At 46.7% G+C, this 16,066-nt stretch overlaps 1 protein-coding gene across 1 annotated transcript in view; it reads left to right on the plus strand.

The window, feature by feature from the left end:
- LOC119459227 (uncharacterized) overlaps window positions 1-13,125 on the plus strand; it is a 33,674-nt gene extending 20,549 nt beyond the window's left edge. The window contains exons 3-5 of the mRNA XM_049671271.1: window positions 9,847-9,914; window positions 11,520-11,606; window positions 12,982-13,125. Of these exons, the coding sequence (XP_049527228.1) occupies window positions 9,847-9,914; window positions 11,520-11,606; window positions 12,982-13,106 (280 nt within the window). The 3' untranslated portion in view covers window positions 13,107-13,125. The remainder of the gene's footprint in view (window positions 1-9,846; window positions 9,915-11,519; window positions 11,607-12,981) is intronic.
- The last annotated feature ends 2,941 nt before the right edge of the window (window positions 13,126-16,066 follow it).

Here is a 16,066-nt window from a genome sequence, read left to right on the forward strand (position 1 = left end):
AACCTGGACATTGCACCCTGTACTAGCACTGTTGGATTGTCATTGCCTTCGCTTCGCGACCGACGTAATCGCGCTGACCTTCTGTTTCTCTTTAAACTCCTTCACGGTAACCTCACGTGTCCCGAACTTCTCAGCTGTGTCATGTTCCGCATCCCACGCAAGATCACCAGAGAACATAGACCTTTCCATGTGCCTGCCTGTCATCACGAACACTCAACTGTCCACAGAATACAGAATCTTTATAACGCTTACTTTCGTGAACTTGATATCTTTCATAAATCCTTGTCATCGTTCTTGTCCGAGCTTTGCCTTGTATTATAATATCATGTATTGTTCAAGTGTCCTTCTCCTCCTTTTTCTTTTGTATTTACTTTGCGCTTTGTTGTCCGTACTCTCTTCTTTTCACAATTTTTATTTTTATTCATTTATTTTTTAATGATTTTTCCCTGAGTGTCTTGTTTTTGGTTTGTAATGTATGCGTGCGCCAGCACTCAGACCTTAGGGTTGTTCCTGGGCACGTTAAATAAACATGATTGATTGATTGATTGATTGATTATTATAATAATACAGACGTCCGTACTAGGCGCCATCTTGCTTAGCAAGATGGCGCCTAGTACGGACGTTTGTATTCTGTGCTCCCAGCCTTTTTACGGAAAACAGCAGTTTCATCGCTGTATTTCGTGCGAAAAACGTGCACAAGTGAAGTGTATTGCATGGCCCGACGAGGACCTGGAGCTTCTGAAGTCTGGTGAGAAAGCTTTCACGTGTAACCTGTGCCAGAACGCCGACCACGCCGACATTCCAGAGGCTAGGCCTAGCGATCCCAACACGCCCGCTGCTTCCCCATCGGCGACCCCTCCACAGGGCCCCGCTCTCGTCGAGACCGGTTTTGAGGCGCTTGGTGACATGGCGGCCCTCCGTGGCCTTCTCCTTCAGGCGCTCGAGGGAATATCCTTCCTCAGCGATGAGGTGGCGCGGCTGCGGAGTGACAACGAGCGTCTGCACAGGGTAAACGCGCTGGCATCCGCTCAGCAGGCCGAGACTATAGGTGCGCTACAGGTCGAGGTGCGTTCCCTGCGTGATGCGCTTGGCAAGCCGTCTCCAATTTCTCCTACTGTGATGCTGCCCATTTCTCCTACTGTGCTGCCGCTCCACCCGTCCAAGAAAACCTATGCTGCGACCGTCCAGACTGCTTCGCCGAGTGCTGTCACCGCTGACCATCTCTCCAAGGCAACTCGGAGTGAACGTCGGCCTGCTTGTTTTGGTGCTGGGGAGAGCAAGGCAATATCTGTAGCGAAACGCGCCCCGCGACCGAAAGCCATTTTTGTGTCCAGGCTTTCTCAAAATACGACGTCTGCGGATCTGACTGCTCACCTGTCAAACGTCGGAGCACCGCCAATTGCCTGCAAACGCCTGAAGACGAGGCATAATTCCTATGCCTCATTTCTCGTCTGCGCTGATGAAGCCATCGACGATGAAGCTATTAAGCGCCTTAACGACCCGTCTATGTGGCCAATGGGGTGCCTGTTCAAGCCGTTCCGTGGGGTGCTACACGACGGTATGCTTCATGCTTCAGAGAAGACCCCAAACGATCAAAGTGGTGTGTAATCTGGACATTTTCTACCAAAACGTTCGTGGACTTCGCACCAAGGCACGTGAATTTTTCGCCAATGTCATTTCGTCTTCCTTTCCTATTTTTGTTATTTCCGAAACTTGGCTCTGCAGTGAAATTTCCTCCTCAGACTTTTTTCCGCCACATTATAACGTCTTTCGCAGTGACCGGGACTTCAGTGGAGTTAAGCAAAAAGGTGGTGGCGTACTTTTTGCCGTTGACAGCTCACTGACATGTGTAAGGCGCAGCGACATAGAAAGTGTACAGGAATCGATTTGGCTTGAAGTCAGCCTAGCGCGCTGTGAAAAATTGTTAATCGGAACCTTCTACGTTCCACCGAATATTTCTCCTGCTTTGTTTGATCAGGTCATCTCTTCTATTGAAAATGTCTTATCCTCCCATCGCAAACACAGAGTAATCCTTCTTGGTGATTTTAACACACCAGGAATTGATTGGAACACGCTTACATATTCTCATTATAATCATTACATAGAGAATAAATGCAGCCTGTTCTTAGACTTTATGTCTTTCTCTTCTCTTCAGCAGCACAATTTTATCGTCAATTCCTGTGGCAACGTTTTAGACCTTTGCCTCTCTAATGCTCAAGCTATAGATTTTTCCTGTTCTGACATTTCCCTTGTCCGTCCCGATAAGTTTCACCCCTCACTTAAGACAACTGCCTCTGTGTCAGCCTTGAAGCAGAGCTTCTCGACTGGCATTAATGAATCTTCTCGATTTGCTTTCAAGCGGGGTGATTATGTTGGCTTGTATAACTTCTTGTCCACCAGAGATTGGTCCCTGGTCACAGATAAAACTAATGTTGATGACCAAATAGATTAGTTTGCAGAGCTTGTTTTGAGCGGTATGCGCCAATACATTCCTCAGTACAGTCCTAGGCACTCTAAATATCCCAATTGGTTCTCATCTGAACTTATAACTGCCCTAAAGCGTAAAGATCGCGCGCACCGTAAATCCAGAATTCCTGTGCCTAATGAGTGGAGAGAAGAATTCCACTTTTTTCGAACTCTCTGCAAACGCCTCTATAAGCGGGATCATGACGCATATATTGCATTCTTGGAAAAGAGCGCCTCCGACCGGCCGGCGGAATTTTGGAAGTATATCCGCAAGCGTACCAGTAATCGCGGAGAGTGTTTTCGCCTGCTCGACTCGAGTGGAGTAGAAGTCCAAGCAGTCGCGGATTGTTTTGCTGCCCATTTCTCTTCCTTATATAAGCCTTCAGGTTTCAACGCTGGTGTTAGCAGCACACAACGGCTCCTACATCTAGTCCTGTGTTGTTTGATGCAAAGCTGATCATCGAATGCCTTAAGCGCTTGAAGCCTTCCCTATCTTGCGGTCCTGATGGCATCCCTTCCGCAATCTTAAAAGCGTATGGCGGTATATTTGCCCCAGTATTGACATCTATATTTAATAGCTCTCTGAATACTTCCACCTGCCCTCACATGTGGAAAACTGCTCGTGTTTTTCCTGTATTTAAGTCTGGCTGTAAAACCGATGTCTCAAATTATCGCCCGATTTCTCTTCTCTGTGCCACGTCTAAGGTTTTTGAGCTTGCTCTTCACAACGTATTGTCTTGTACTGTGAAGAACACGTTGATTACGAATCAGCATGGATTTCTCACCGGCCGCTCTACTATCACAAATCTCGCAAACTTCATGACACATATCTCCGCGCCGGTACTTCAAAGGGGGCAAGTAGACACCATATATTGCGACCTCAGTAAAGCTTTTGATGTGGTAAACCACTCACTGCTTCTCATCAAGCTTACGCACTTTGGTGTTGACTCGTCAATTGTAAATCTATTGTGGAGTTATCTTATTGGTAGATCATGTTTTGTTAACGTCAGCGGCCAAACGTCTTCATCGTACATGGTAACCAGCGGCGTTCCTCAAGGATCAGTGTTAGGACCACTCCTTTTTTTAATTTTTATTAATGACGTTGTTTCCGCCATTCGGCATTCTTCATTCCTCCTATATGCCGATGACATAAAGATTTTTAGGGCAATTCACACTGTTGATGACTGTCGCATCCTGCAGTCTGACCTGCTTTCTGTTTCTAAATGGTGCACAGATAATAACCTCACCTTGAATGCTGCTAAGACCAAAGTCATGACTTTCACCCGCAAAACAGCAAGCATCTCTTTTTCTTATTCAGTAGATTCTGTACCATTGTGTAAGGTCCGTGAGATCAATGATCTTGGTGTACTTTTTGATACAACCTTACACTTTTCAGCTCACACTAAACGCGTCGCAATGCGGGGCATGCGCACTCTTGGCTCTGTTTGTAGACTATCGAGAGAATTCAATTCCCCTACACCGTTCCGCAAGTTGTACACAACAATCTGTCTTCCTCAACTCGAATACGCGTCGGTCGTCTGGAATGGCATTTCTAGATCCAACAGTGACATTATAGATTGGGTCCAGAAAAAGTTTCTAAGCATATATCATCACCGCTTTGCTAACACGGACTCTGGGCCCTGCTCTAGCACTGTTGGATTATTGACATTGCCCTTACTTCGCTGCCGACGTAATCGTGCTGACCTGCTTTTCCTTTTCAAACTCCTTCACGGTATCCTCATGTGCCCCGAACTCCTCAGTTGTATCACATTTCGTATTCCGCGCAAAATCACCAGAGAACACAGACCTTTCCATGTTTCTGCCTGTCACCACCAACACTCAACCGTCCATAGAATACAGAGTCTCTATAACGCCCACTTTCATGACCTTGATATTTTTCACAACTCTTTGTCTTTGTTCTGCTCTCAGCTTTCCGTTGTTGTGTCTTAGTTTCACATATTGTTCAACTTCCCTTCTCCTCCTTTTTATTATGTATGCATTTTGCGCCTTTGGTTGCATGTATGTACACTTTTCTTTTCAAGATTGTTATTTTTTATTCATTGTTTTTTTTACTGATATTCCCCTGCCGTATTTCTTTTTCTATATATACGTGCGCCAGCACCTAGACCTCACGGTTGTTCCTGGGCACGATAACCAAATGATTGATTGATTGATTGATTATTATTATTATTATTATTATTATTCGGTTTGTACCCATATAACACAAGGACACGAAGCAAATAGGGAGGAAGCAAGCTGACAACTGCCACCGAGAGGGGCACAACGCCTGCCTACTCTTTCAGGAGGAGGGAATAGAGGAAATGAAAAAAATGAGGAAAGAAAAAAAGGCCGGAGACACAGACAGAACAAAACAAAATACAAATAATGTCTATAAATGGGAGGCCAAGTCAGTGTCCTTCAGAAAAATTAGCAGCGCTCGATATGCCTGGTCACGTCGTGAAGCGCACCTTCTTGGAAATAGGCAATCGTCAAGGGTCGCACATTGCAGCCCAATAAGTCTACATTCCTTAATTACCAATGCGCACTGCGCAACGAATGCGGGACGCTCTAAAACGAGATGTTCACGTGTCTCACGGGAGCCACAAAACGAACACGATGGGCTGTCCACACGTCCTTGTCGGTATAGGCGTTCGCGCACCAACACAGACCCAACCCCTAACTTATATAACAGTGCTCCAGCACGACGGGCAAGCCCCGACAACGAACACGGGGAGGGAACGATTCCTCTGCAACACGTCGGTCTGGGTGCTGCTTTAGGAGGTGTCGGCGTATCAGAAGACGAGCGTTTGCAAACATGCAGGAAATGTCAGGGCAGTCACATTTGTGGTGGCACAACTTGAATAGAGGTGATCAGCCTCTTCATTTCCAGCGATTCCCACGTGCGAGGGTATCCACTGCGCAATGAGGGACACTATACAGAAGTAATTTTGCCGGAAGTTTCTTTGACACTGCATAAAATTGGGCTATCGGCATTTTGCCTGCTGAGGGCAGCACGGGAGTCTGTAAGAATGACGACCTTCAATGCGTTTAATTTTTCGTGTACGTACTTCAGAGCAACATCAATCGCTGCCAGTTCTGCAGTTGGTGATGAGGTTGGATGCAGTATTCTAAACACCCTTGTGATGCCAGTCGAAGGGCAGAAGAAAGCTGCAGAGCACCTCGGGCGTCGCTATGTATAGATGCGTCCGTGAATACTTTATTATAACCTCCAAATTTTTCAAGCAGGTGGGACTGTGCCAATTGAAATAGTGCCGAAACCGGCTGGGTAGACTTTTTGTGTATGTCGGGAATTGACAGATAAATGGGAAAGGAACATTCGTTGCGCTTCTTTGGAGTTGTGAATGAAGTAGTGTCTGCTGAACTGCCCACAAACAATGCCCGATGCTGAACTGCCCAATGTCCACAAACAATGCCGCCATTTTCCCCATCCGAGAGAACGGGCGCTGAATCAGCCGTTTAATCAGTGCTTTGCCGTCTGATGCTCGGTGCAAACGCTCGATATGGTGTAGCGCTCTCTGGTCTGCTTACAACCTCAGGGGCAACTGGTGCGCTTCTATGAGTAGTAGAACAGATTGCGCCTCACGAGGTAAGCCAAGCATGACTCGGAGTCCAACACGATAGTCCCGTTCCAATTGAGACATCACATTTGGCGGCACGTTCAATACTGTCAAGGCATACATCATGCCAGAGAGGACAGATGATTGGTATACCTGGAGTGCTGTCGGCTGTTGGTAGCCAGCACCCCTATCAGTCAAGGCGGCCACATACTTGAGCAGCGACCGGGATTTGCCCCGCACAGAGGTAATGGCAGGGCGCCAAGAGAGGCGATCATCGATAATTACGCCCAGATAGCGGTGGTGTTGTACCCATTGTACTGGTGTATCTCCGAGCTATACAGCCGGCTCATGCTTCGACGAGCCCGTTGCCTTGGATGATACGCAATTGCGGCTGACTTAGCTTGCGAAATCTGCAGACAATAAGTACACCTGACCGAAAACAGCGTTACATTAGCGAAGGCACACATTGCGAGTAACACCAAGCTCAAGGTCGGGGTTTCGATCACAGCCGCGGTGGCCAAATTTTTACGAAGGCGAAGTGCAACAACGCTCGTGCACTTAAGTGCACGGTAAATAACCCGAGGTGGTCAAAATTATTCCGGCGTCCCCCACTACATCGTGTCTCATAACCATATCGTGTTTTAGGCTTGTAAAAGCAAAAAAAAGTTATATTTTAAGTATGTAAAGCGTGATACGATGCACGACCTTCAAACACTGCCGAATTTAAAGCATCGTTACAGACACCTAGCCTAACGCATAAGCCCATGTGTACCGCTTGTGAACATATCCTGCGTGTCAGCTAGCTATTGGTACTAAATGTGTTGCTGGAATAGATACTTGCTTTATGTTCTGTTGTGAAAATAGTGAAATAAATGAACCTAAATAACCCATAAATGAGAACAGGGATATGAGAAAGACCAGCATAGTGAGATATCTCACCAAAAAGAAGGTAAAGCTTATTGCGAAAATATACCAAATAAAACCAAAGAAAACAGCGTCTAAATATTTCATATGTGGTTCAGGGCAGCTCACCAAATACGTTCCATTGCGTAAAGCCTCTGGAGGCCATAGACATAAGTTTCCGTGCATTGACACAACAAAGCTGAAGATAGGCGCTTCTTGCAAACATGAAAACAGGTCAGCCCAAGTTTACACCTACAGTGGTTTTACTGCCACATTACACCACCCTCATTACATCTGGATATTACAATCGGTGCAAGTAAATGCTGAGCAAAACTCCCTAAGGACATTTTCCTAACATTTGGATGCTCTGTGCCTTCTGATCTCCTTGAGAATCTAAGATACACGTGTCGTTTTTCCGTGGAGCTCGTTATCAATGGTGCGCAGCAACCAGGCATGATGGACTATTTTCCGCTATAAAGTTGTCACGCACCTTTTATCCCACGTCGCGAACCCGAAAAGTCAATTTAGTGAACACGTCTACGGCACGGCGGAAATTACAAACGCCAGGCAATATGCCTGACAGTACCGCAATAATACACGCACATGTGTGAGCGCTTCAACAGCTCCGACACACTATGGCGGCCGTAAGGCGCAGGCCTGGTCTAGGGTCGTCAGCACCTGAATGGCGGGAGTCGGCGCTGACATCGAGGTACCTTAAGTTTCACGGCCGAGAAGCGCCAGCGCTACAATGATTGACGTGTTCATATCAGCAAGAGAATGAGCCGCGCGTACCTGTGAATGTTTGCTCCAACCGATACCGCATGAAACTTTGCAGGGCTTACTGCGCATAATATTGTGCCGCTGCCTACTCGACACCAAAAAGAACATGCGTCCTTATGCTTCGATGATGCGGTGTGATTGGTTGACGCTTGACAGCGGATCTGTAAGCGAGCACACTGAGCTGAATGAATTTAAGTAACACCACTCGCACGAAATGAAAGGCAAAATAGGCAATAAAACTAGGAAAAAAACCATGCCTCTCCACTTCACCCCCGGGGAACGCCAGCAGCAAGACGACACCCATAGCCTACTGTGATTATATGACGGGCCTAAGCAATGAGTTTGCAAAAACAGCTGACAGAGAAGCTCGGGCAGCTTTTTACGTATTTCTAACGTTTAAATGCCAGAGCACCCTTAAACATATTAAGGTTTATGTTTCACAAAAATGAGCACAACTTGCGCTAGTGGTGCAAGGCTGGAGCAAACAGCGGAGCTTGTGATCGACCAAGCTACAGCCAGAGTCGCTATGCCGACGACGCTGGATACTCGAACGCAGACTCTCGCGCTCTCGTTCGCGAAACTGGTGATCTTCGACTCGACGACGGCTCTTCTCGGCTGCAGCTTCAGCACGGTATTCCGGATCCGCTCGCCGATGACGCGCAGATTCTCGCTTGCCCGCACGATGCCCTTTAAGACGCGGCCTGGCGAAACGTTGATATGTGTAGGCGAAGCGATGTACATGTGGTTGCTAGGCGACGCGACATGACGTCATGGCTAGGCAGAGAAGGTGCGCGTTCGTAGCAGCTCGTCACGGCAGTGCGGAACGGCGGCGAATCGAGGGGCAGCTGTGCCAAGTGGTTGCTAGGCAACGCGCGGTGAGGTCATCGCCAGGCGCAGTTTCTGGTTTACGCTATACGGGCTAGCCTACGGCTTAAATAGCTCCGCTGTTTAAATAATACAAAGGTGCAGTATGAATGCCTTAAGGGCATTCTGCTAACGAGTACACCATTCCTAAAAAACTGCAAGAAACATGAGGCTGAAGAAAGGTCTTTCGATAGCCTATGCACGCACGAGGGTGCAATTTATTTAGTGTGTAGCCTTGGCGCGAAAAATGCGCCACGGGAGAAATACGCAGTTATCAAGGATGCATCAACACAAACTCACGCACTTTTCTCCCTTGTTACATCTGTCGTGACGAGCAGTGAATCTAGGTGCATCATACTCATGCCGTGCATTAAGGATAGTTGCACCGGCCACCTATCTTGTACTGCGAATGAGATTTGTTATACCTATTTTGTTGCGACATCAATATAATGGACACTCCAGGCGCATATCTGCCGTCGCGGTCGTCGTGAGGTTACGTATGAAGTGCAACGGCGATAAAGTCATCGCCGCGCTCCGTAGACGGCATGTGCGACTGAAACCGCGCTAGGGGTGCCGACGATTGCGGCTCAATCTGGCGCGCGTCAGGGAGCAAGCCGTAGAGCAAACGCGAAGTCTTCCGTCATGCGAAAGGCCGTGGGAGATGGGAGGAAGGGAGGGAGGAGGGGGGCGATGTTGTGCCCCGGCACCAACTGCTTATTTCGCGACCGCGCTCAAGGGTAACTGACGATCACGGCTCAATATCGCTTGCGAAAGGAGAAAAGTGAGGAAGCGGGGGAAGGAGGGGCACGGCTTCTCCGCCAGCAACTGCCTAATTTGGGCGGCCACGCTAAGTTGCCCGCGCCGTATCTTGGAAACGATCTGCAGATTGCTCATACTTTCGTGAGCGCTGTGTTTTCGCCGTTCAGTTTCCGTTAAAGCGATAGACAGCATGTCACTTCGCTCGCTGTAGTCGCGCTTGCTCACACCAGCGTTTTGACCACGAGTGTCCGCGGTCATCGACTGCGATGTGCTCATGTTTGCTTGTGCACGCTGACACCATGCTTGTTAATTTAGTTATTACGCAAGTTTATACGGCCGATAAAACTACTATCCTCACTCCGTATAGCTGTTTACTGATTTGTTGTCGCAATCGATGCTCCGCCTTTAGGGCACAATTGCGTCTTTTTGTGTAATGAAATAACTATTTCATTCTAAGCGCAAAATGTATTATTGATTAAAACTTTGTTTCTTCCAGGAAGAATGTAAGCTTTGATATCGAGGAGGGAAATGCCATTGACCAGGTCACGTACTTTGTTGACAATGGTAGGTTTTCTTTCTACTGGCTGTTTTCTGAGTGTTCTCTCCCTATGAGCATAGCATGAGCTTCGTCATCGGTTCACGTAATAAATTGCACGCCGGATATTTTATATAAAAATTGATCATCTATCCTACAGTGCGTAGGAAGCTGATTCATGACACATTTATCACCATCCGAGTCTAATAGGATACTGAAAAAGAAAATTTAGCTTCTAGCAAATCAGTTCCGTTTTCAATAGACCCGAAGGGAAAATTGACTCAATATAGACGACATTGAATGCAAAACAGTTCAGTCTTGTGTTTCAGCCTTTCTTGACTGTACACAATTAGGAGAAAATACTAATCGTTTCACGGGATAAATTTATGTAGGACTTTCCGTTTTAAATTTAGTGCCGACGATGACACACTAGCGTTATAGATTTAAATGTATTCTTGCATATTTCGGACGTTTTCGGGGAGCACGCTTTCTCAGAATTTACGATATTTAAATTTTAGTGAGATTTGAACACAACAAAACATTTTGATATTGTTCAAACGTTACACATGCATCCACCAGACCCTGTCAGAAGATGTGAAGCAGTGAGAAAATTGAAACATCTTGCGGCCACCTCTTTTTTTTCCTTTTTTGCTTACTCAATGCTTTACAGATCGCTACGCTTCCTGTAAGAATAACTTCTCACAGATTCCATGAGTGGCATTCTATAAGTTGTAACAGTGTCATTTGGTTACAAAATTCCGATTGTCGCCCCCAAATATTAAGAAAAAGCCTATGATGAAAACTGGAATTATACTGCGCTATTTCGGACAAGCTCCGGGAAATCTCGACGCTCTGGTTACTTGAAAGTAGGGCATAAAATAATAAACAGAGATCACAACTCATAAGCTGTCAAATAATAGTCAATGTATAAGCCTTCTTTTTATGCCATACAAATGGTAAACCTGTTTTATTTTGTTTTTTTTTAGTAACGCGTCAACCTTGTCTGACGTAATGCCTGTCTCCACCGAAGTTATCCGTGTCTTTTGCTTGCTTGCACAATTTAGTTTACTGGCAGAATATTTTAAGCACCGGGAAGGTCGGTTGTTCTTTCGCCAATGCATTCATAACGTATAACTCGTGTATTACTCTGCCGATAACTCGTGTATTGCCGATAACTCATGTATGACCGATAACTCGTGTATTACTCTGCAATCCATTATGTCTGCGTAGGCACATTTAAAGACAAGAAGCGAGGCACGAGGCTGCTTGACAAGCGTTTGCGTGTCCACGACGTTTTTCACATTGGCGATCACGCGTAGTGTGAATATTTCACATTCGCAAGCGGTAATGAACATAACTTAGCAATAAGTCTTCAACTGAGGCTAGTCTGTTCAACATCGTTCGGCTTACTGAGCAGTAATTACACGTGAGCGACAATAAAAGGCCCCGGACGGACATGGTAGCTCACGTTCGTCTGTCTTTTTATTGTCTGTTGGGTGAAATTCCAGCGCGGTAGACCACCCAGCAAGCGTAACACCGCGCATAGTTACTGTACTTTAATTAGTAGTACAAAATGACGGCTCATATTTTGTGGGTTTTCGCGTGTGAAACGACTAAATTGCCTTTCTTTTCAGATCGCACTCGGCCCTTCACAGCCTACTACAACTATACAGACTACAAGAACTGCATGATCGTAATTATTCCCTACAACGACCACGATCGTAAGATTCAGCAGCTTCTACAACGGCATTGGTGTAGCTTTAAAGAGAATTACTTTTATTTTGCTTCGCTCGCACGTTCTAGTCAAGAACTATGGTTTCAGCAGCAATATGGTATGAATTTGAGTATACGTAGCAGCTGTTCCGCCTGCACAAAAATCAGAGTTGTCGTCTTAGAAATGTTTGTACAGGGTGTCCCACCTAGCTTAAGCTAAACTGGAAAAATATGCAAATGCCACATAGCTAGAGAGAACCAAGGTAACATTATTTGCCGTCGCTTGGAGATACTGAGATTATTTTTTGCATTCCACCTAATTACATAATTAGTCTTCATTATTTATTCAACTTCTGAAATATTATATTAGATGAAAGGAGTCAATGAGAAAATTGTAGAGCAACATGAAAAACTACCGACAGAGCTTTCCGTGGCTCAATATGTACTACATAACAGTGTTTTCCCGAGCGTGAACACACGCAAAATTGTGTCCGCGAACACAACGGCGTGTGTTCGCGTTAACACCCAAAATTGTCGCGCAACTGGCCGCTCGAGTCACTTAGGGTGTATTACACAGCTGGTGTAAACACGGCTGCTGGCAAATTGTGCTGCGCAAAGCAGCTCTAAGACGGACAAGGGTTAAAGAGTAAACTTTATTACTACATGCACATTTCAATATCTGGGACGAGCATGCCTTTACTGTGATGACGGCATGCGTAGCTACAATCCCGGATCGTAGATGTAGGAATTGGGTTCAATTGGGTGACACTTAGCGAAATATTTTTTGCGCCCCCTCCAGTCATGGTAGCGGCCTTAGAACACGCGTATGCTCGTGCGTGCGGCTAAGGATCTCTAAAAAGCTATACAGATATGTAGCGTAGGTATGCGTGGAGCGTTGCATTGATCGAAAATAAATTCAGTAATAGTTTAAACATAAATCATAATTAGAAGTTTGTTCAGCAGTTACAATAACTACTCAGGAATAAAATGGAAGATTGAGCGTACGAGTGTTGTTTATTCATACCTGAATTCCTAACGTCAATGGCTGGAAAATAAATAAGAAAGAGTAACCGTTTTTTAATATTAACATCTTCGTGGAAAATATTTTTTTGTAGACCAGGTGGAAACAAACAGTTGGAGTGGATGCTCTATATAGGATATTGTGTGCCCCGCAACTTCTTTATGGGGAAATTTAATCAACAAATGTATATGAGACTATTTATTCTGAGATAATGGGGCTTCTTGTTCTTCTAATGCGCTGTTATGCGTGAATATGCGTTCTTTGCCCGTTTTTTTTTTCAACCGCTGCATGAACTCTGGCTGCATGCTTTGTCTCATGTATGGCTTCCAAAATGCATCTCTATTTGTCCTGTCTACTTGCAGATTGTATGATGTGGGTGAAACGCGCGATCGCTCATTCAGTTCCTCAGCACTGCCTGGACAGGTACGAAGAGAATTGTGACGTCAGAGTGCCAACATTCGATCACGACCTCTGTAAGGACGACTAAATAAAGTCGCGACATTTCACTAAGTGTTTCTGCGTGTGTACACTAGCCGACTAATATACTCACTGGGCTAACAAAGCAACCATCAGGCTGGTTCGCTGCTGTCTCGCATCATTTCGGGCTCCTTCAATAAAAGCAAAGATTTTGAGGAACTGATGGTGGTTCGAATGTGCCTTGGACTCCGAGCATAACTGCATTATTTTCTAACGGTTAGAACACAATCTTTACACGCGATGAGCGTTGTTAGGGTACTTCAAGCACATTCCGAGGGCTATCTATCTATCTATCTATCTATCTATCTATCTATCTATCTATCTATCTATCTATCTATCTATCTATCTATCTACCTATCTATCCATCCATCCATCCATCCATCTATCTATCTATCTATCTATCTATCTATCTATCTGTTTTCCCGATAACCTGGGCAATCTGGGTCGAATGGGTAGCGTGTCTGGCTGTTGTGGTGAAGGAACAGAGCAAGAAATCAACTGTCAGAAAAACGGGTCACTGCGCATGAGGCACTGTGTGCCTATGTGCCACTATTCAACGAACCTCTTTGACGCCCTGTCATTGAATCACTGGGGATTTGGGACTGGATATGGGGCATGAGTATGCGCCACTCTTCAGTGAATCTCTTTTACGCGGACTCGGAGCACTGTGAATGTGCCAAACGATCTGACCTGCTCTTCACCGAGCCTCTTTGATACTGGCAAAAAGAGGAAGCCCGATGCACAAACGTATATACAACTATATACATAGGGAAAAGCAAGTGGTAGTCGCGCAGGCTGGCAGAAAGGTCACAGCTCGGGTAGTCAGTGTACAACTTCCTTTTCGTGTCTCTCTAGCGCGCACGCTGTTTCCAAATGAACCGTACGTAACATAACCCCCGGGGGAGGAGCGCCATCCCGGCACTTCTTACAATGATAGCGAACTAGACGATCAGAATGTTTTTAAACGAAACACGTGGACGACGTCAGTTCGTAGTTGGGATGAGGAGGCGTGTCTTCAACAGGGGCGACTTTATAATTAAATCACTTGATCTTTAACGAGAATATAAAAGAACACTGCCGAGTCCTTAATCAACAGCAATGGGCGGAGCTTTGCAATTCTCTAGACGGGCAACTCCACCACTCCCGCTCGTGGAAAATCCTAAAACATCTTCTCGACAATACCAGCACCCGTTCACAACAGCAGGATCGTCTTACCAAACTCCTATTCACAGAAACCAAGACGCACGGCCAGGACCACGTCACAAATACCTTATGCCAAAAGTACATCCCCTCCGGGCCAGCAAAGCCTCACGGCCCGTACACGGGGTCCTCGAACTCAGCCCTCGATGAGGACTTCAGCGTGGCCGAGGTACACGCTGCTCTGCGCAAATTGAACAGCCGTTCAGCCCCAAGTCCGGACGGCGTCACCAACAAAGCTCTGAGAAACCTAGACGACCCCTCGGTGGAACAGCTCACCGAGTACATAAACGACTGCTGGCGGCAAGGGTCCATTCCCTCATCATGGAAAAAGGCCAAGGTAATTTTGATTCCAAAACCTGGCAAGCCATCTAGCCTTGCCAATCTCCGCCCCATCTCGTTAACCTCGTGCGTCGGCAAGGTTATGGAGCATGCACTCCTTACCCGCATAAACTCTCACCTCGAAGATACGTCCGCATACCCGTACTCAATCATCGGCTTTAGAGCTCATCTCTCAGCCCAGGACGCCATGCTCCAACTCAAGCATCAAATCCTCGACGACAAATCTCGACACACGAAGGCGATCTTGGGCCTCGATATCGAGCGTGCCTTCGATAGTGTCGCGCACTCTACTATCCTCGAACGCATCTCCCTACTAAACCTCGGCGAGCGCACCTACAACTACGTACGAGACTTTCTATCCAACCGAAGGGCGTTCCTCTCGGTTGGAGATATTCAATCGGAGAAATTCACTCTCGGATGCGCGGGAACCCCACAAGGCTCTGTCATTTCCCCAATGCTGTTCAATTTGGTCATGCTCGGATTAGCACAGGAACTACAGAAGCTCGACGGCATAGAACACACCATCTATGCCGACGACATTACCATCTGGACCACTACGGGCAGCGATGGACAAATTGAAACCGCTCTGCAAGACGCCATCGATGCCGTCGAAAATTATCTCGAAGGCACGGGACTCCGATGTTCCCCCGACAAGTCAGAGCTCCTCTTATACCGCCCCACGCTCCGTGGACGCCCACCACTACGATCTACGCATAAACGCCGGTTGGAGATATGACTCCACATGAGGGATGGTGGAACCATACCCGTGGTCTCCACTATCCGGGTTCTCGGCATGACCATCGAAGCCAACGGCGCAAATTCAACGGCTATATCCAAGATCCTCCGACAGACGGCCAATACATCGCGGCTGCTGAAACGGGTGACCAACCGGCGACAGGGCATGAAGGAAGAAAGCGTCATTTGCCTTGTTCAGTCGTTCGTCATCTGTCACATCACATACGTCGCCGCCTTCCATAATTGGTACAAAGCAGAAAAGACTAAATTGGACATCATTATACGCGGCGCCTACAAGCTAGCCTTAGGACTGCCAAACAACACCAGCATTGAATTTCTACTCCAATTAGGACTCCATAACACCCTAGACGAATTAATCGAAGCACAGCGTCGGTCTCATCTGGAGCGTCTCACCCTCACAGAAACGGGCCGGCACATTCTAACTAAACTCGGCATCACCTACCACCGTCAACATGGAGACAAATACCCAATTCCACGCGACGTACAGACTTGGCTACATGCCGACCCTATTCCCAAAAACATGCATCTGGACTACAATAAAGAACGTCGGAAGTCAAGGGCTGCCTCCCTCATTAAAGCCTATGGCGACACCACGGGCGTCACCTTCGTCGACGCAGCTGAATATCAAGACGCGCACCGCTTCGCCGCGGCTACCACAGTAAGCGGCTCGCTCAA

This window comes from Dermacentor silvarum, chromosome 7 (assembly GCF_013339745.2).
Source record: "Dermacentor silvarum isolate Dsil-2018 chromosome 7, BIME_Dsil_1.4, whole genome shotgun sequence".
Classification (NCBI taxonomy): domain Eukaryota; kingdom Metazoa; phylum Arthropoda; class Arachnida; order Ixodida; family Ixodidae; genus Dermacentor; species Dermacentor silvarum.